At 46.2% G+C, this 19587-nt stretch overlaps 1 protein-coding gene across 1 annotated transcript in view; it reads right to left on the bottom strand.

Annotated features, from left to right (window-relative positions):
* Positions 1–16277, bottom strand: part of MERTK (MER proto-oncogene, tyrosine kinase) — a 114666-nt gene extending 98389 nt beyond the window's left edge. The window contains exon 1 of the mRNA XM_055327181.1: positions 16018–16277. Within this exon, the coding sequence (XP_055183156.1) occupies positions 16018–16078 (61 nt within the window). The 5' untranslated portion in view covers positions 16079–16277. The remainder of the gene's footprint in view (positions 1–16017) is intronic.
* Between the last annotated feature and the right edge of the window lie 3310 nt (positions 16278–19587).

Raw genomic sequence — 19587 nt, 5'->3', positions numbered from 1 at the left:
CCCAGTGCTCATCCCGTCAAGTGTACCCCTCAGTGCCCGTCACCCATTCACCCCCACCCCCCGCCCTCCTCCCCCTCCACCACCCCTAGTTCATTTCCCAGAGTTAGAAGTCTTTATGTTCTGTCTCCCTTTCTGATATTTCTCACACATTTCTTCTCCCTTCCCTTATATTCCCTTTCGCTATTATTCATATTCCCCAAATGAATGAGAACATACACTGTTTGTCCTTCTCCGGTTACTGTGGCCAAGTTCAAAAAGGGTGTTGCCTGAGTTCTCCTCTGGGATTTTGATGGAATCTTGTCTCACATTTAGATCTTCCATCTATTTTATCTTTGTGTATGGTGCAAGAGTGGTCCAGTTTCATTCTTCTGCATGTGGATGTCCAATTTTCCCAGCACCATTTATTGAAGAGACTGTCTTTCTTCCAGTGGATCGTCTTTCCTCCTTTATCGTATATTAGTTGAGCATAAAGTTCAGGGTCCACTTCTGGGTTCTCTGTTCTGTTCCATTGATCTATATGTCTGTTTTTGTGCCAGTACCACACTGTCTTGATGAACACAGCTTTGTAGTACAACCTGAAATCTGGCATTGTGATGCCCCCAGATATGGTTTTCTTTTTTTAAAATTCCCCTGGCTGTTTGGGGTCTTTTCTGATTCCACACAAATCTTAAGATAATTTGTTCTAAGTCCCTGAAGAAAGTCCATGGTATTTTGATAGGGATTGCATTATACGTGTAAATTGCCCTGGGTAACATTGACATTTTCACAATATTAATTCTGCCAATCCATGAGCATGGAATATTTTTCCATCTCTTTGTGTCTTCCTCAATTTCTTTCAGAAGTGTTCTGTAGTTTTTAGGGTATATTTTGAGAACCATTTGAATGGTAAATGGTTCTCCAACCTTTTATTTTCAGGTTGTAGGTGTCCTTCTGTCTAAAATGAGTCTCTTGTAGACAGCAAATAGATGGGTCCTGTTTTTTTATCCAGTCTGAAACTCTGCGCCTTTTGATAGGGTCATTAAGCCCATTCACGTTCAGAGTTACTTGAACTTCTTCTTAAAGGGGAGTTTTAAGAGTCCCCCTTAAAATTTCTTGCAGAGCTGGTTTGGAGGTCACATATTCTTTCAGTTCCTGCCTGTCTTGGAAGCTCTTTATCTCTCCTTCCATTTTGAATGAGAGCCTTGCTGGATAAAGTATTCTTGGTTGCATGTTCTTCTCATTTAGGACCCTGAATATATCCTGCCAGCCCTTTCTGGCCTGCCAGGTCTCTGTGGAGAGGTCTGCTGTTACCCTAATATTCGTCCCCATGAAAGTCAGGGACTTCTTGTCTCTTGCTGCTTTAAGGATCTTCTCTTTATCTTTGGAATTTGCAAGCTTCACTATTAGATGTCGAGGTGTTGAACGGTTTTTATTGATTTTAGGGGGGGATCTCTCTATTTCCTGGATCTGAATGCCTGTTTCCCTTCCCAGATTGGGAAAGTTTTCAGCTAGGATTTGTTCAAATACATATTCTGGCCCTCTGTCCCTTTCGGCGCCCTCGGGAACCCCAATTAAACGTAGGTTTTTCTTCCTCAGAGTGTCGTTCATTTGCCTTAATCTGTCTTCATGGTTCTTTAATTGTTTATCTCTTTTTTCCTCAGTTTCCCTCTTTGCCATTAACTTGTCTTCTATGTCACTCACTCGTTCTTCCACCTCGTTAACCCTCGTCGTTAGGACTTCTAGTTTGGATTGCATCTCATTCAATTGATTTTTAATTTCTGCCTGATTGGATCTAAATTCTGCAGTCATGAAGTCTCGTGAGTCCTTAATGCTTTTTTCTAGAGCCACCAGTAGCTGTATAATGGTGCTTCTGAATTGGCTTTCTGACATTGAAGTGTAATCCAGGTTTTGTAACTGTGGGAGAGAGGGCTGTTTCTGATTCTTTCTTTTGAGGTGAGGTTTTCCTTCTAGTCATTTTGCTCAGTGCAGAGTGGCCAAAAACAAGTTGTATTGGAACACGGGGGAGTATCACTGGTCCCTCCAGCTGGTTTTCTGGGGGAGGGGCCTGCTGTGCTGATTTTCAGGTGTTAGCACTTGGGGGAGCTGCTCTGCCCCTGCCTGCTGCAGGGCTCAGTGGGGGTTGTCTACCCCGTGGGGCCCCAGGAGGAACAGCCGCAGTTGCTATGGCAACTCTGGAAGCCTGGATTTAGCCTCCGCAGGAACTACGGGGCTCGGGGCTCTCGGTTCTCCGTCTGCAGGGCCTGGAGGCTCCGGGGCGGGGCCGCTGATCTGCTCAGCTCGGGGCAGGAGCGTCCGTCCTCGCTGTCCTGGGCCCTCCCGGCCTCTGCCTGTCCCGGGGGAGGCCGGATCCTGGGCTGTGTCCCGGCGCCCTGTGCTCCGGGGCCTGCGCTGGTGGATTCGCGCTCCCGCCCCGCAGCCCCCTCCGCGGAGCCGCCGCCCGAGCCCCTCCGAGCTGCTCCGGTCGGTCCCTCCGTGCGCGCTGCAGCCCTTAGGGAGCTCGGAGCACTCTCCCGGGGCGCAGGTGTCTGTTAGTGTCCCCGGGAGCCCGAGGGCATCCCCGCCCTCCTGGGTCCTGCTCCACCTCCCTGCGAGCCCCTTTCCGCCCGCCCGGGAAGGTTGGTGCAGCTCCTGCTCCTCCGGGACGGGGCTCTCCTGTCCTGGGGACACTCGCCCCGGCCTCAGCCCGGCTCCTCGCGGGGCCCCTCCCCCTCGGAGGCCTTTTGTTCCTTTATTTCTTTTTCCCCGTCTTCCTACCTTGATAGAAGCGCGAACTCTTCTCACTGTAGCGTTCCAGCTGGTCTCTCTTTACATCTCAGGCCGAATTCGTAGATTTTCAGGATGGTTTGAAGGTTATCTAGGTAATTTGGTGGGGACAGGTGACCTGGGGACCCTGCTCTTCCGCCATCTTGCCCCTCCCTCCAGAAAGATTTTTTTGTAGATAAAAACAATATACTTCTAAAATTTGTGTGGAAAAGCAAAGGATCTAGAATAGCTAAAACAATTTTGAAAAAAGAAGAATAAAATAGGAAGAATCAGTCTCCCCAGTTTTGAAACTTATTACATAGCACAATAATCAAACTGGATAGTATTGGCAGAGGTAGAGACAGATCATTGGAACAGAAGGGAACTAGAAACATATCCACACTTTTTGGCAAAAGTCAAAAGCAATTCAATGAAGGAAAGATAGCTTTTTAAACAAATGATGCTAAAACAAGTGGATATTCAAAGACAAAAAAAATTAAACTTGACCTAAGTCTTACACTTTATTCAAAAATTAACTAAACATGGGTTACAGATATAAATATAAATGTAAAACTATAAAACTTTTAGGAAAAAAAAAAGAAAATCTTCAAGATCTAGAGCTAGGCAAAGAGTCTTATATTTGCCACTGAAAAGTATGATTCATAAAAAGAAAATTTGATAGATTGAATTTCATCAAAACTAAAAATGTCTGTTTTACAAAAGACCCCATTAAGAAGGAAAAAACCCCAAAACCACAGACTTGGAGAAGTTATTTGCAAACCACCTACCTGACAAAGCACTAGTATCTAGATTATTAAAGAACCCTCAAAACTCAGTAAGAAACCAACAACCCAATTAGAAAAGGGCAAAAACCTGAAGAAATGTTTCACCAAAGAGTATATATGGATGACAAATACGCACATGAAAATGTGTTCAACACCATAAACCATCAGAGAAATTCAAATTAAAACCACACTTCAAAAAAAATAAATTAAAAAAAAATAAAACCACACTTCATACCTGTCAGGATGGCTACGATGAACAACAGTGGTATCACCAAATGCTGTCAGGAATGCGTAATCTCAAGGGCCCACACAAGTAGAAAAGGAGGCAGAAGACCTAGTGTCAGTGTTAAAATGCCAGAAGGACACAATCCATGCTTGCTGGCTTTGAGGATGGAGAAAGGGGCCAGGAGTCAAGGACTACGGATGGCCTCTAAAGTTAGAAACGGCAACGACACAGACTCTCCCTACAAGTCGCAGAAAGGAAGGATGCCCCGCTGTCACCCTGATTTGATTTTTTAACGATTTTATTTATTTATTCATGAGAGACAGAAAGAGAGGCAGAGACATAGGTGGAGGGAGAAGCAGGCTCCCTATGGGAAGCCCGATGTGGGACTCGATCCCAGGACCCCAGGATCACGACTGAGCCAAAGGCAGACACTCAGCCACTGAACCACTCAGAAGCCCTGTCACCCGGATTTCAGCCCCAGTGAGACCCATGTCAGACTTCCGACTTACTGAACTGTAAGACAGGATATTTTGTTGTTTTGAGCAACTAAATTGGTGGTAATTTGTCATGGCAGCAAATGGAAAATACAGTATTATTCCATTTATATAGCATTTTTGAAATGACAAAGTTACAGAAATGGAAAACCGATTAGTGATTGCCAGGGGTTAAGGAGGTGAGAGGGCAGAGGGATAGAGTAGGCTCTGAAAGGGCACCATGAGGGAATCCTGTGTTGGTGGAGTGTATCCATGTCAGTGTCTGGCGGCCATCCTGTACTACAGTTTCCTAAGATATTACCCTTTGGCAGAAACTAGGGGAAAGATACACAGGGGCTTCTCCATATTATTTATTAGAAACAGCATGAGAATCTAAAATTATCTCAAAAGTGTTATCTTAGGGCAGCCCGGGTGGCTCAGTGGTTTAGCGCCGCCTTCAGCCCAGGGCGTGATCCTGGAGACCCAAGATCGAGTCCCATGTCGGGCTCCCTGCATGGAGCCTGCTTCTCCCTCTGCCTCTGTGTCTCTGCCTGTGTGTGTGTGTGTGTGTGTGTGTGTGTGTGTGTGTGTATTCTCATGAATAAATAAATAAATAAGGTTTTTTTTTAAGTGTTATCTTAAAAATCCAACCATGTTTAAGGCAAAAGCCATAGCATCTGTATTATTTGCCTGCGCTCACACCTCTGCCAACCTTTCTACCTGCACGATCTTCTCTGATCCTAGGCAGGGAGTATCATTGCCCCTAGTTCTAGTGAGGAGCCTGAGGCTCACAGGTGCTAAGCAACTTGCACAGATCATCACAGGCAGGAAGGAGTGAAGGGACTCCTCGCAGTCACACTCACCCTCCCCTCTCCAGTCACATTCAAGCCCTAGCTCCTAAGCCTCTACTTGAGGTTAGTTCTGAGGGCTGGGCAGAACGGGGCTCCAGTGTGCTTTGTGTCAGGCAAGGGGCGGGTGGGACATTCAGGGGGGCGGCTCTGGGTGGTGAGGCTGGAAGGCCAGTGGGTGCTGCTTAGATGGTCTAGCCTGCTTTGCAGACTGCCTACAACCAGTCCTGAGCAGCATTACCAGACCTATCTAGAGTATACTTGAGGTATGCCTCAGTTGAGATCTTGCATGGCAATAATGTACCTAGAAGATGTACAGTATGAACGCTTTTCTCTACTCTAATGTCAGTTTGGCAATTTTTGATGAGGCTGAAATTGCAAGACAACCTACAACTTAGCATTTCTACCCTTAAAGACTCATACATGTCCACCCACAGCGAGACACACATGCAAGTTGATGGCCATCTTAACTTGAGTAGTGGTTTTGACACCTATTTGTCAAAACTCATCAAACTCGACACTTAAAATCTGTGCATTTTATTATAGCAAATAAATCTCTATAAGGGAAAGATTACAAACAAGAATGCTCATGGCAATGATGTGGGAAACAAAGGCAAAAGAAAAAATATTTCCTCACTACTTACAGCCTACTGACAAGTCCTTAAAACAAGCAGAGGGACCTTCCTCAGGGAGCTCAGCTGCCTGATGTTGACGCTTTGGCAAAAGGCAATCTTGGCTTGACATTGTCCTGACTCCCCCAGGATCCTGTGAGTCTACTTTATGAAAATTCCTTTGGAAACTTCTTTGTCTCTACCCCAAGATATATGTTGTCAGTCATCCTGCAAGCATACATCCGAAGGGTCTCATGACTGAGGTTTTCAGTAAACAGTAATACATGACCCTTTCCTAACAATAGCTAGCCTCCTTAAGGTCCTGGAAACCTAGTTTCCAAAATACCTGGGAGGCCTGTGCTGTCCCTAACCCCCTCCCAACTTGAAAGTGCACAATCAATCACTCCTCATGATTCCAGTGCAGCTCTTTCTGCTCCCAGGTCCCGTCCTCATGCTTTAATAAAACCACCTTTTTGCACTAAAGACGTCTCAAGAATTCTTTCTCAACTGTACTGCAAACCTCAACATTTCTACATCAGCAAAACTGCCTGTAACAGAAAAATTTAGAAAACTCCAAGTGCCCAATAAAAGGAGACCAGATAAATAAACTACAGTACATCCACATATTTGCCTATGAAGATAAATAAACTAGGGCACCACGGTTCAACCCAGACGAGCCTAGCAAACTTAACACAGAATGAGAGAGCAAGCTGAAAGCAAACACACTATTTACGTAAAATTTTATCACATGTGTATAGCAGCAGCTGTAGCATCCTGCTCAACGCTCAGTCCCCCTTTTCCTACAAATGGGACCTGATCTCATTCAGGGAGCAACCTGCCTTGTTACATTTGATTGGTCACTCTTCCCTGCAGCTTGGGATTGATGAAGTTTTGGAATATAGGTGAGGTCCGGAGCCAACGACCAAGAAAGAATTCTTGAGATGTCTTTGGTGCAAAATGGAAGTTTTATTAAAGTACGGGGACAGGACCCATGGGCAGGAAGAGCGGCCGCCCCGGGCCTGTGAGGGGTGGCTGATTATATACCTGGGAGTTGGGAGGGGTTTGAGGATAGTGTACTTGCTAAGGAATTTTGGAAACAAGGTTTCCAGGACGTTGAGGGGGTTAGGTATTGTTGGGAAAGGTCACTTATTACCGTCTAATAAAACCTGAGTCATAACCCTTCAGATGTGTATCGGTGGGCCATGTGCTTGGAGGATGATTGCCAATACATATCTTGGGGGGTTAGAGATAAAGGGAAATGTCTAAAGGAATATGTTAAAGTAGACTTACCAGATCCTGGGGGCCGGGCTAAGATTGCCTTCTGCCCTTAGCAAAGCATGAACATCGAGGGAGTTGAGTCTGTAGAGGAATGTCACTCTCCCTGTTTCAAGGACTTGCCAATGTGCTATCCCAAGCTCGTACCTTGTCCTCAGCTAGCCCTGTGTTCCCCCATCAGTGTGGCCAGGGGAACCCAAGCAGAAGAATCAGACACATTGCATTGGTAGAGTGTAACAAGAGATGTGCACGGAATGACTCAGACTCCTGCTGGTCAGGGCTGCACCCTAAAGATTGGTTCCATAGGTCCTAGGTGGGGCCTGGGCTTCTGTATTTTGAAAAAGCTTCCTAGCAGACTTTTTCCTTGGCCTCCTAGCCACAATGCTTAGGAGATTTACATCCTATAACTCACATTATAAAATATTGTGATTGTAATATAAAATTATATCATATATGAATAGACTTTTAAAAATGATAAAATTCCCCCTGAATGCTGGGATTTCTGCTGTGCACCCTGGGAGACGTGCTCTGCTCTGCCCAGCCCAGAAAGACTACTACATAAGCATCCCCAGGTCTTCCAGAATCCGAGAGTCCATGCTCCCTGCAGATTGGACAGTAAGAAGCCATAATTTGTTTGGGCAGGTCTCAGAAACACACATTTGTGTAGCTGGAAGGGCTATTTCATGGAGGCACAAACGGCCCAGGCGGCAGGGAACGGCAGCTGCCCACAGTAAAGAACCCACTGGCATGACTCATTTTTAAGAAAGATGCTGTAGTGCCTCTGGCTTGTTTCTAGGCTGATGCCTGAGGACACCCACAGTCAGAGTCTGGTGCATAGCTGGGAGGCTCACACTCGAGCTAAGGGAGTGTGTCTGGAACTGCAGTGAGAAAGCGTTCCATCATGCCTCTCCCCTTCAGACAGAATCTGTTTTCTGCCCAGAAGGTGCCCCAGAATCACCTATCCACCCCTCCAACTGATCGGTGGGAATCTGGAGTTTCAGAAAGGTGGAACACCATATCCCAGGTATCCCTGCAAGTTAATACCAAAGCTCGGATGAGAACTTCTATCTCTGGACTCCCAAAGTGGTTATATTTTTCAACTAATGCTTAAGATGCAATGCTAAAAGCTTCCTCTTTTCCTTGCTCCAAAACTTTCAAAGAACATTGTTTTCATCAACAAATCTTCAAATCCTGAGCCAGAATTGTAAAAAGGCTTAAGGGCTGGTTTCACTTCCTGTGTGGAGGCAGCCTGCCACGGACTGCAACAAGTGGAAAACCAGCCCCCCAAACAGGCGGCACTTGGGATCCCATGAATATTTATCACCTCACTGTGCATTCACTAAGCAGGGCAGGGATAGAAAACAACTTTCAGCAAGTTTGAGTCCATGTTCTAATATTCTCCATTAAGACAGCTTGTTCCGACTTGTAAAAAAAAAAAATCATTTTCAAAAACCATAATGAGGCCAGTCTACTGTTAGTAGCTTGAACAAGCCCTAAAGCTTAAAATAGCAAAAACAATCGCTTCTCCAAGATAAACAAGGCTTTCCTTTGTGTGTCTAATGAGAGGCAAGAACACAGCTAAAGCAGATTCTAAGATGTTTACTGTTCTGAATGCTGAGGTAACCGGAGCTCCCCCGGCCCCCGCCCCCAGAAGAGCAGATTATACAAAAAGGGATCTGTCCCAGAGCATTTGCCTGATTGTCAAATGCCAACCTGAGACCTAGGTCCTAAGGGTGGGCCCCCTCCTGAGCAAGCTACGGTAGGGTGCTAACACCATGATGATCAGATCTGGCTGGGGCTCTGGCTCACCCCACAGACGCCAGACAGTATCTTTGAAGGAAGAGATTGAAAAATATCCAGAAGACACCATTAATGACTGGGTATAAGGAGACATAGGAGCACAGAATTTGCTTCCATGAAAGCCTATAAATTGAGAAGAAATGAAATGGGTTTTCTCCAAGCATAAGTCTCTCAAACATTCTTAGTTTTTGGTATAAAATTTCTATAAGATCTTGGTCCAAACAAAAAGTCAACATCTGTCCCCTCTGTCTCTTTCTCTGTCCTGCTCTGCTCCTCCCCAACTATCCCCAAGACTCATGGAAAATCCATTTTACCATTAAGTGAAAGAACTGAGCAAGTTTCTCTATGAAATGTGTATAAGAAATAATCAAACTTTCTTCATTTATTACTTTAAGTCACCATGAACTGGGGCACATGGGTGGCTCAGTCATTAGGAGTCTGCCTTTGGCTCAGTCATGATCCCAAGGGTCCTGGGATCGAGTCCTTCATTGGGTTCCTTGTTCAGCAGGGAGTCTTCTCCTGATCTGTGTGCTCTCACTCTCTCTCTCTCTCAAATAAATAAATAAAATATTCAAAAAATAAATAAATAAAACACCAGGAACTAAGGAGGTGACCTGGATGAGGCAGTGTAGGGCTTCCCTAGCAGGTCACACCCGCTGGATCCTGCAGCCTGACAGAGGCCCTGAGAATGGGAACAGCAACACTGCTAAGAAGGCAGGCTGTCTAGCTGCTCCACGTGCCGCTGCAGCCAAGCTGAGAGGTCTCACAAGACTGAGGAAGACCTGGGCCTTGCTGGGGTTAAAAATCTTTATAGGGGCACCTGGATGGCTCAGTTGGTTAAGTGTCTCCCTTCAGCTCAGGTCATGATCCCAAGGTCCTGAAATTGAGCTCTGCAGGGAGCCTACTTCTCTCTTTACCTCTGCCTGCCACTCCCCTGCTTGTGCTCTCTCTGTCAAATAAATAAATAAAATCTTTTTCTTTTAAGATTTTATTTATTTATTCATGAGACACACACAGGGAGAGGCAGAGACATAGGCAGAGGGAGAAGCAGGCTCCCTGCGGGGAGCCTGATGCAGAACTCAAACCCAGGACCCTGGGATCATGCCCTGAGCTGAAGGAAGACACTCAACTACTGAGCCACCCAGGCACCCAATAAATAAAATCGTAATAAATAAATAAATAAACAACAAAAAAGAATCTTTTATACAATTCAATAGCTACAATTCAGCCAAAGAAAACTGAGGCCTGCGAGGGAGAAGGTGCCTGACTGGCAGGTGCTGGCAGTACGTCTGCTCTCCAAGAGGAGCCCACAGATCGTAATGAAATTTTCAACCGCTGACAGGCTGCATTTTCAGCCTTCAGCTGGAGGCAGAAGGACTAGAAGAGGGGTAAACAGAATAAGTTACTTCTCAATCTGAGGTTAGCAAATGGGAGTTTGTAGGAGGCAGAGGAGCCAGAGGGCTTTCCTCAGGGTCCTGGGGGCTGGTTCATACCTGTCACCCAATAGGAAGTGCCTAGGAGCCAGGAGTACATCTGGAGCTCCTGGTAGTTCCATTTGCTCAAGGACCACCCACACATGCACACACTCACACACGTACACAGTTAATCTAAGAAACAAAGCCTCATTTTGTATCCACTGCAGCCAGAAGGCTTCACTTGGAAAACAGAGTTTTAGCGGATAAAAAGGAAAGGGATTATCTGGATGTTTACATTTAAAACCAACCAAACCAAAACAAATGCAAAAATAAAAACAAACCACACCCACTTTGGAGTAGCATTATGTGGGAAAAGTTGAGCAGGAATTGGACTTCATTTTTATACCTTCCTGAGAGGCACATGACGGGAAGCTATTCCTGTACTATGTTAAGTCGGAACTCAATAAGTGAAGGAAGCAGGGCAGGGGGAGGGGTGGGGAGTGGCAGCAGGGCAGGCCCTGCCTCCTCAGATAGGCTACAAGTGACAAGCATGGGTTTTGCAAGCAGTACTAGGAACAAAGCCCTAAAGAGCAATGACAAGGACCTGGACGCTCTAGGTCTCTAGGACGACAAGCACAGCTCCTTCCCTAAACTGCTCTGACCGGTGGAGGGTGGCCCACAGCTCTGTTTTCATATTTCAGGTCGCAACTTTGGTACATTTCAGAGAGTAAAGAAGAAGCTTTCCCCGCAACACCTTTTGTCTAGGAAAAAAAACATTACCCCGGATTTTGAGCTCAGAAGAATGGAGGCGGCAGTGATGGCTAATATTTTTGGAGCATTTACCATGTGTCCTTAGCTCATTGCATCCTCCTGCCGGTTCTGTGACTAGGGAAGAGAACCACGGTACCAGACAGGAAACTGAGGTCTTGGGCTACCCACGGCCCCCAGGGCTCCCCAGGAGCCCGCCAGGTAGGACATGAAGCCAGGCTTGCTGCCTACCCAGCCTGCCTGTTAACATTTTCATACCAGTCCCAAGAAGCTCATGTGGTAAACCTGCTTTTTCCCGGTTTTTTTTTTTCGGCCCGGTTTTTTTAATAATCATTAACCTCCTGCTGAGACTCATACCAACCCAGAGCCATGGGCTTTCAGTTAAGATTAAACTAGTGACACCATGTGCAACAATGTGCATGGAACTAGTGGGTATTATGCTAAGTGAAATTAGTCAATTAGAGAAAGACAATTATCCTATGATCTCACTGATAAATAGAATTAAAGAACAAAATAGAGATCATAGGGGAAGAGAGGAAAAATAAAACGACGAAAATCAGAGTGGGAGACAAACCATAAGAAACTCTTAATCGGGATCCCTGGGTGGCGCACCGGTTTGGCGCCTGCCTTTGGCCCAGGGCGCGATCCTGGAGACCCAGGATCGAATCCCACGTCGGGCTCCCGGTGCATGGAGCCTGCTTCTCCCTCTGCCTATGTCTCCCGCCTCTCTCTCTCTCTCTCTCTCGCTGTGACTATCATAAATAAATAAAAAAAAAAAATTAAAAAAAAAAAAGAAACTCTTAATCATGGGAAACAAACTGAGGGTTACTGGAGGGGAGGAAGATGGGGGGTTCAGGGTAACTGGGTGATGGGCATTAAGGAGGGTATACGATGTAATGAGCCCTGGGTGTTATATAAGACTGATAAATCACTGACCTCTACCTCTGAAACCAATAATACGTTATATGTTAACTAATTGATTTTAAAATTTTAAAAACACACACACAAAAAGAAAATCATATATATATATATTTTTTTCTTTTTTTTAATAGGCGCCTGACTGGCTGAGTCTTAAGGTTAAACTTCTGCCTTCAGCTCAGGTCATGATCCCAGGGTTCTGGGATAGAGCCTTGCATTGGGCTCTCTGCTCAGGGAGGAGCCTGCTTCTCCCTCTGCCTGCTTCTCCCTGCTTGTGCTCTCTGGCGCACTCTCTCTGTGTTAAATAAATAAATCTTAAAAAAAAAAAAAAAAAAAAGATTAAACTAGTGAAAATGGGCCAAAGTCAAGGCACTCAGGGTTACAAGCCGGATATCAGGCAACCTGCCTCTGGGAAGGAGCTGCTAACACTATTTTTAATGTGAAAAATCAGTTTTTGACTTCCCACCCACCCACCTAGAATAGTTAAGAAAATATAAAATGTCAACATTGCTATATTGGATTAATATAGCCCAAAAATCTATCTTCTTTCGATGTCCTAAGTTACCTAGTAATACAATCACTTTGGCATCACAGCAAAATACAAGATTATTTTTTATCAACGAAGCCCCAAGCACAAGGGCATGGGGAGCTTCTGCATTCTGTTTCTGGGTGAGCCAGCAAGAGCAGAGTAGCGGGAGGAGCAGATGGTGAGATCTACAGAGGCTTGGTCCTTTAGTACACTCCACAAATACTCACTGAGCTTCTGAAATGGGTGAAGCACTGTGCCATCTCACCATCAGGTAGTGAAAAGTATTATCAGTAATTTAAATTCAGTGGAAAGTGTGTGTATGTGTGTGTAACTCTGGTTGAGGTGGGAGTGAGGGAAGGCCTCCTTTAGGACATCTGAGCTAAAACCCAAGGAGCTAGCATGCAGAGATCTTGGGGAAAAGATTCCAGCAAGACAGAACATCCACTGCCAAAGTGCTAGAAAGACACTTGTGGCTGGAGCAGTGTGAACATCAGAACAAATGGAAATGGGCAAAGGGAGTGGGAGGCTCTTCACGCCCTTGCAAACCATGGGAGGAATGGGGAGCTGCTGGAGAATTTTAAACAAGGGAACAACACAGTCCAATTCATCTTCACGATTTCATTCTGGCGATTATGCAGTAAGCAGCGGTTACACATATGCGTTCATTTGCAGGTGGGGAGGACTAATGTCCTGGCTCAGCTTTTCTACTCAGCAGCATGTTCCTGAGTCAGGGCATCTAAAGATTCAACTTGTTCAAAACCAGCTCTGACTGGTAACTCACTGGCCCTGCTCTTCAGATTATCTGGAAATTATTTCTAAAAATCAAATTGAAAAACATAATTATTGTGAATTTTAAACATATCTGTGTTCCAGTCATCACTTTGAAAAAAAGCAGATCAGAATGCCTTTATAAAGTATTTATTTTTAAAGTGTGCCCTGCTTACTTCCAAAAAGCATTTGAGGCCATTGTCATCAAGCCTGTAAACAACAGGACAACTTAAAGTTCTCTCCTGGAGAATGTTTACAATATATTATAACGTGGGTTAAGGCATCAGCTTGGGAGGGAAATGCTAATGTTGAAGGGTTTTAAAAGCCTAATTTGTTCAAAGGATTGAGTTTAGCTGCACGTACTGCTTCATCATGGGTTAGATCCTTCACTTCTATCCATTTTCGTATTTCTCCTCCTCTATTCTCTCCCTGGCCCTCTTGAGATCCACCCTTTGCCTGGTTTCGCTGCTCACTGGCTCCCCCATCCAGAGACTGAGCAGAAAGGACGGATTGGAAAGCTTGATGCCCTTGGTTCAGCATTTTCAGTTTTCTGTGTGTGTGTGTTTGTGGGATGGTATTTGTGTGTCCACATCTGTGTATATGTATTCAGCAGGGGTGGGAGGAGTCCCTAGGTTAAAGTGATATGTAAATTTTAATTATTTATCCATTCCTCTCCATTGTATACACACACATCCCTCACTGTGTACTTCTTTCTCTCTCTTTCCCTCTCTTTCCCTCTCTCTCTAAAATTTTAAAACTGGACAAAAAGTCTAACTTCCATTTTTAGTCTTTACCCATAGCATTCTTACTTCTGTTCTAATTCTGCCAGTGAGAATCCCATCCTTTAAGCTTCCAAAAGGTAAGATATAACATTGTCAGACACCTTACTGGTAAATTCAAGATAAAAAGCAAAAGGTAGGGTACCTGGGTGGCTCATTCAGTTAAGGAGTCGACTCTCAATTTTGGCTCAGGTCTATGATTTCGGGGTCCTGAGATGGACCCCTGCATCAGGGTGGGTATGGAGGCTGCTTAAGATTCTCTCCTCGGGGCACCTGGGTGGACCAATTGGTTAAGCATCTACCTTGGGCTCAGGTCATGATCCTGGAGTCCTAAAATTGAGTCCCACATCAGGCTTCCCGCTGAGTGGGGAGTCTGCTTCTTTCTCTGACCCTCCCCCCTTTCATGTTCTCTCTCTCAAATAAATAAATAAAATCTTAAAAAAAAATTATCTCTCCTTCTCCCTCTGCCCTCCCCCTAGCTCACTCTCTCTCTCAAAAAAAAAAAAAAAAAAGTAAAACATAGAAGAAAAACTAGAAAAATTTTTCATTCTTCCTGCTGGGTGGGTTTTAGCAGAACTTTTATGATTGATTATTTGACTAAAGCTAATTGCTGCAAAAGGTTTTTGATTATGGTTTTTAAAAATTTTGGAGAAAATTTTGGAGATATAAAAATATCTCAGAAACACCAAAACTATCATTTCTGTTGCTTTTCCCACAATTTTCACCACATTCACTACCCTCCAAGACTACTTATGGTCAGTCCTCACTAGTAGCAAAATAGAACAGATTTGCAGCAGATTATGAAAAATAAATCTGGCGGAAATGCCAAGGAATTCTTTAGGGTTTGGTGGGGGTGGAGAACAGAACTGTTTAACTTCTTTGATTGGTTTTGGCTTTTGATGTTTGCTTCAAATTGCTATGTGCCTCCAAATTATAAATTGCATATGCAACTTAATGTGCAACTTAATGTGTGCTGCTTAAGAATTTTTTGAGTGACTAAGCTTTCAAAGGAAATCCTCAAAGGAAAACATTAAAAAAAAAAAAGAAAGAAAGAAAATATTTTAAGTAAATTGCTTAACTATAAATTGAACTTTCCAGGTATTCTTAACAAATATCTGTGACTGTAATTAGGTAAACGCTATTCAGCCATGTTTATGATCAAGAGACAAAAACAGAACAAAACAAAACACATGCTGAATGGAAATACAAAACTTTTAACTAAGGAAAAATGCCAGGGATGTGTTTATTCAAAATACCCCTCCCCCACTCACACACCAATTTATTTTTCTTTTTGGCAACACCTGGTTAAGCTTCTCCCAGCTTCCTCAAGAAATGCAACAGCGACCAAACTTTTACCTTGTGAATCACTTAGCCTCCAAACAGGCTGTTGATGCAGAAAGGAAGCCGCCTTGCCTTGCGTCTATCAGTCTAGAACAACTTTATTGGAATGTAACAGAATCGGGACAAACCTAGCAGCAATAACAAGGGTTAAAAGAATGCTTCCCTTTGTCCAAGGTCCCCACACTCACAGGGGATCCCTACAAAGAGGTGCTAACATTGCCCTTAAGGACCCAGGGGGAGCAGACAGGGGGGCAGATCCCCGTCTTCGGTCGATCGCAGCACCAGGAATGTGACCCCCACTCCCCAGCTTGCTGGTCTCCCGGCACCGGTCCCGCGGGAGATGGGGCCCGAGGCTCCCAGAACTACTGCCCAGAGCCGGGGTCCAACCAAGCAACGACGTCTAGAGGAGAGTTTTCAGCGCCCTCCAGACCAGACCTGCGACAAAATTCCTCTGGATCGAAAACTTCGGGACCTGCAGCGGGCGGAGCTCGAACTCCTCCTCTGCGGTAACGGGGAGCTCTCGGCGCCCACCCCTGCGGGTCTTCACCGGGACGCGCACCCACGACCCATCCTGGGCGCCCGGTCAGCGGGCTGGTGGGGGCGCCTGCGCTGCACGCCCTGGCACCGTGGCGCGTGCCCAGGTGTTTGCAAACGTGCCCGGCCGCCCGGCGCGCCCCCGCGGGCGCGCACCGTCCCCGGAGCTCCGAGGCGCGAGCCCCCGGCCCCCATCGCCACTCACCTCCCCTCCCGAGCGCGCGGAGGAAGAGCCACAGCAGGAGCGGCAGCAGGGCCCGCCCCATTCCGGGGCCGCGGGGCTGGAAACTCTCCCCGATCGACGGCAGACGGACGTCCCAAACCTGCCCAGTCCCGGGTCGAGCGCGCCAGCGCGGTGGCCCAGGGCCGGCCTCCCGGCAGCTAGCGCCCAAGTGGCGGCGCCAAGCCGCGGGCAGGAGGCGCCTAGGGCTGGAAGGGGCGGGCCGGGGGCCGAGTCCGAGCGGACCCGAGCCAGTTGGGGTGGGGAGGGAGGGGGGACGGTGGGGAGGCGGGCCGCCAAGGGGAAGGAAGGGGACTGGGCTGGACGGCAGGGGCGGGGAGGGGCGGGCCCTGGGCCGAGCCCGAGCGGCCGGGGATGGGGGGCGGGGGTGGAGAGAAAAGGAGGGGAGGGGCGGCCGGAGGGGAGGAGGAGAAGGAGCCCCAGCCTGTGCGCCCGCCCGGAGTCCGACACGTGTGGGTGGGAGAGACACAGAGAGGGAGAAAGTTGGAGGGAAGTGGAGGGCTTCCGAGGCCTCCGTCAGGCCCAAGAGGAGGGTCCAGCACCTTGAAGCCGCAGCGATCCCCAAATCCAGACGTACACGACCCAGAAAACCCTGGCAGCAACGTTCCCAGAGGCGAAGGCCACCGTGGCACCGCTTCCCGCCGAGCGCCCCCTGGGTACCTGGCCAAAGGTGTGAGACCCGGCCCCGCGGCGTCGAGGAGCGCACTGCCTCCAGGGAAGAACTTTTTGCTGCGCCCCCGTGAGGAGCCAAACAGAGGTGACACTTAGGCAGGGAGATGAACATCGACCCTGCTGCGACTAGCAAGTGGAAAGGCACCCTGAAGCTATGAAGTGTGGAGGAGCCAAGAGGGCAGCTCGTAAAAGAAAGCGAAGCCACTTTTACTGACAATTGCAACAGTGACTTACATATTTTCTTAAAGGAAACATTTTTAGGGTTATTTTATTTTTAAAGATGGATGGATGGATGGATGGATGGATGGATGGATTTGGGAGAGGGTGGCAGGAGAGGGCAGAGAGAATCTTAAGCAGTGCTGAGAGTGGAACCTGTTGATGGCTCCATCCAATGACCCTGAGATCACCATCTGAGCAGAAATCAAGAGTGGGAGGCTTAACGTACTGTGCCACCCACGTGCTCCAAGATGAATTTATATGAATGTGATCCTTTTTGACAACATGAGCCAGATCATTGTCATTTCTCTGCTCAAAACTCTCAAAACTCTACAGTGTTTCCTTTCTCGCTGCCTAAAAGTCAACGGCCTACAAAGTCCTACAGGATCTGGTCCCCTACCCTGTCTGACCTCATCTCCTTGCTCTACATCCATTTTAGCTGGTTTCCCATCAAACAGTCCCTGAACTTTAGGCTGGCCGGCCTCTTTAGGTAAATTTGGCTATAAAGAGACAACCAACCCGAATGCCTTTAGCCAGGTTATTATTTATACTGGCAGCAAAAGCAAAATCAGCATGGTGTCAGCTCCTTGTGTCCCCAGTCCCATAGGACACCAAACCAGAGGGGCCAGATGTATATAGTTGAGCAATGGGTTGCTCTGCTGCTGGATAGCCAACTCTACACTACTGCCAAGCAGTAATATGAACTTACACTGGGGTCCGCAGTTGTAGCCTTCAGAGGAAGAGGAGGAATGGAAATGGAAGGAAGGAAATGGAAAGTCCTGTGCTCAACTAAAACTAAGGAGAAGGAAGAAAAACAGGCTTGCTGCAGTCTCCCACAAGATAGGGATAGGAAACTGCCTTCCAAGAGCTGCTCACCAGCCTTACCTCCTCTTGTTCCAGGAGGAATTCTACGGCACTGTGTTAAGACTTGGGTTAGACTGTAGTCGATCCCTGCCTACGTGGATATGTGGAAATATGCAGCGTCCCCAGGACATCTCAACAGGGTTGTTCTACAATTTTTTAGTTATGGGTTGTATATACTACACAGTCTGCCACCCCAGCGTATTACACCAACTGTTCCCTCTACCTGGAATGCTCTTCCCCCAGACTCACACACTCTTGGTTAACTCTACTCCTTCAAGTTTGCTCAAACCTCTTTCTTCATGAGGCCTACCTTGCATAAAACAGTTCCAATGATCTATTTCTATATGACATACCACCCCAAACATAGTGGGGATAAGACAGTCATTAGAGTCATGGATTCTATGGGTCAGAGATTTGGACAGGGCACAGGGGAGACATCCCATCTCTTTGCTCTCCCATCTCTGCTGGGATCTTAGCCTCAAATGGCTGGGGACTAGAATCATCTAGAGCAGGGGTCAGCAAACTATAGCCTGCCAAAGTATCACATGTTTTTGCAAAAAAGTGTTATTGGAATATAGCCATTTGTGCTGCTTTTGTGCTATGACAGCAGAGTTGAGTAGTTGTGACAGACATTAGATGGCCCACAAATGGCCTGGACCTTTAGGAAAAAATTGGTCAATCTCTGATCTAAAGGCTTGGGCTGGCATTTGCATTGAGATGACCTGAAGTCTAGGGCTGCAGGCCAGAGCATTTAATGAGGCTTCTCCATGGTGGCCTCAGTGCAGTTGGAAGTCTTGCATGGTGATTTGGGCCTCCAAGAGCAGGCATTCATTCTAGGGAACAAGGTAGAAGATGTAGGGCCTTTTAAGACTTATATCTTTAGAGGTCACCTAACTCCATGTCCCTAGACTTTCTTGGTGCAAGCACTCATAATGCCACTCTCACAGAGAAGAGTCATAGGCACCCCCTTTCACCTCTTGATGATGGAATTGTCAAAGAATTTCCAACTATGTTTTATAACTTCCACAAATAGGAAAAAGTAGCTAACAATGTGGGGTATCAGCTCTATTGTATTAATTTTATGTATACCATGCAACTAAATGACATTATAAATTTTTCATATCTTCAGATATTTTTATTTTTATTTAAATTCAATCAACTTATAATGTATTATTAGTTTCAGAGGTAGAAGTCAGTGATTTATCAGTCTTATATAACACCCAGTGCTCATTATATCCCACGCACTCTTTATTTTCCCCCATGTACTCTTTAATGTCTATCATCCAGTTACCCCATCCCCCAACCCCTCACCTCCAGTGACCCTCAGTTTGTTTTCTATGACTAAGAGTCTCTTATGGTTTCTCTCCCTCTCTGATTCCATCTTGTTTTACTTTTCTCTCCTTTCCCCTATGATCCTCTGTTTTGTTCTAAAATTCTACATATGAGTGAGATCATATGATAATTGCCTTTCTCTGACTTACTTCACTCTGCCTCCATCCATGTCTTTGCAAATGGCAAGATTTCATTTTTTGGATGGCTGAGTGGTATTCCATTGCATACATATACCACATCGTCTTTATCCATTCATCTGTTGATGGACACCTGGGCTCTTACCATAGTTTGGCTATTGTAGACTATGCTGCTGTAAGCATTGGACTGCAGGTCTCCCTTTGTATCTTTGGGGGTAAATACCCAGTAGTGCAATTGCTGGCTTGTAGGGTAGCTCTATTTTCAACTTTGTGAGGAACCTCCATTCTGCATTCCAGAGTGGCAGCACCAGCT

The sequence above is a fragment of the Nyctereutes procyonoides genome, unplaced genomic scaffold (assembly GCF_905146905.1).
Source record: "Nyctereutes procyonoides isolate TBG_1078 unplaced genomic scaffold, NYPRO_anot_genome, whole genome shotgun sequence".
NCBI classification, from domain to species: domain Eukaryota; kingdom Metazoa; phylum Chordata; class Mammalia; order Carnivora; family Canidae; genus Nyctereutes; species Nyctereutes procyonoides.
This window is presented reverse-complemented; position numbering and strand designations above follow the sequence as displayed.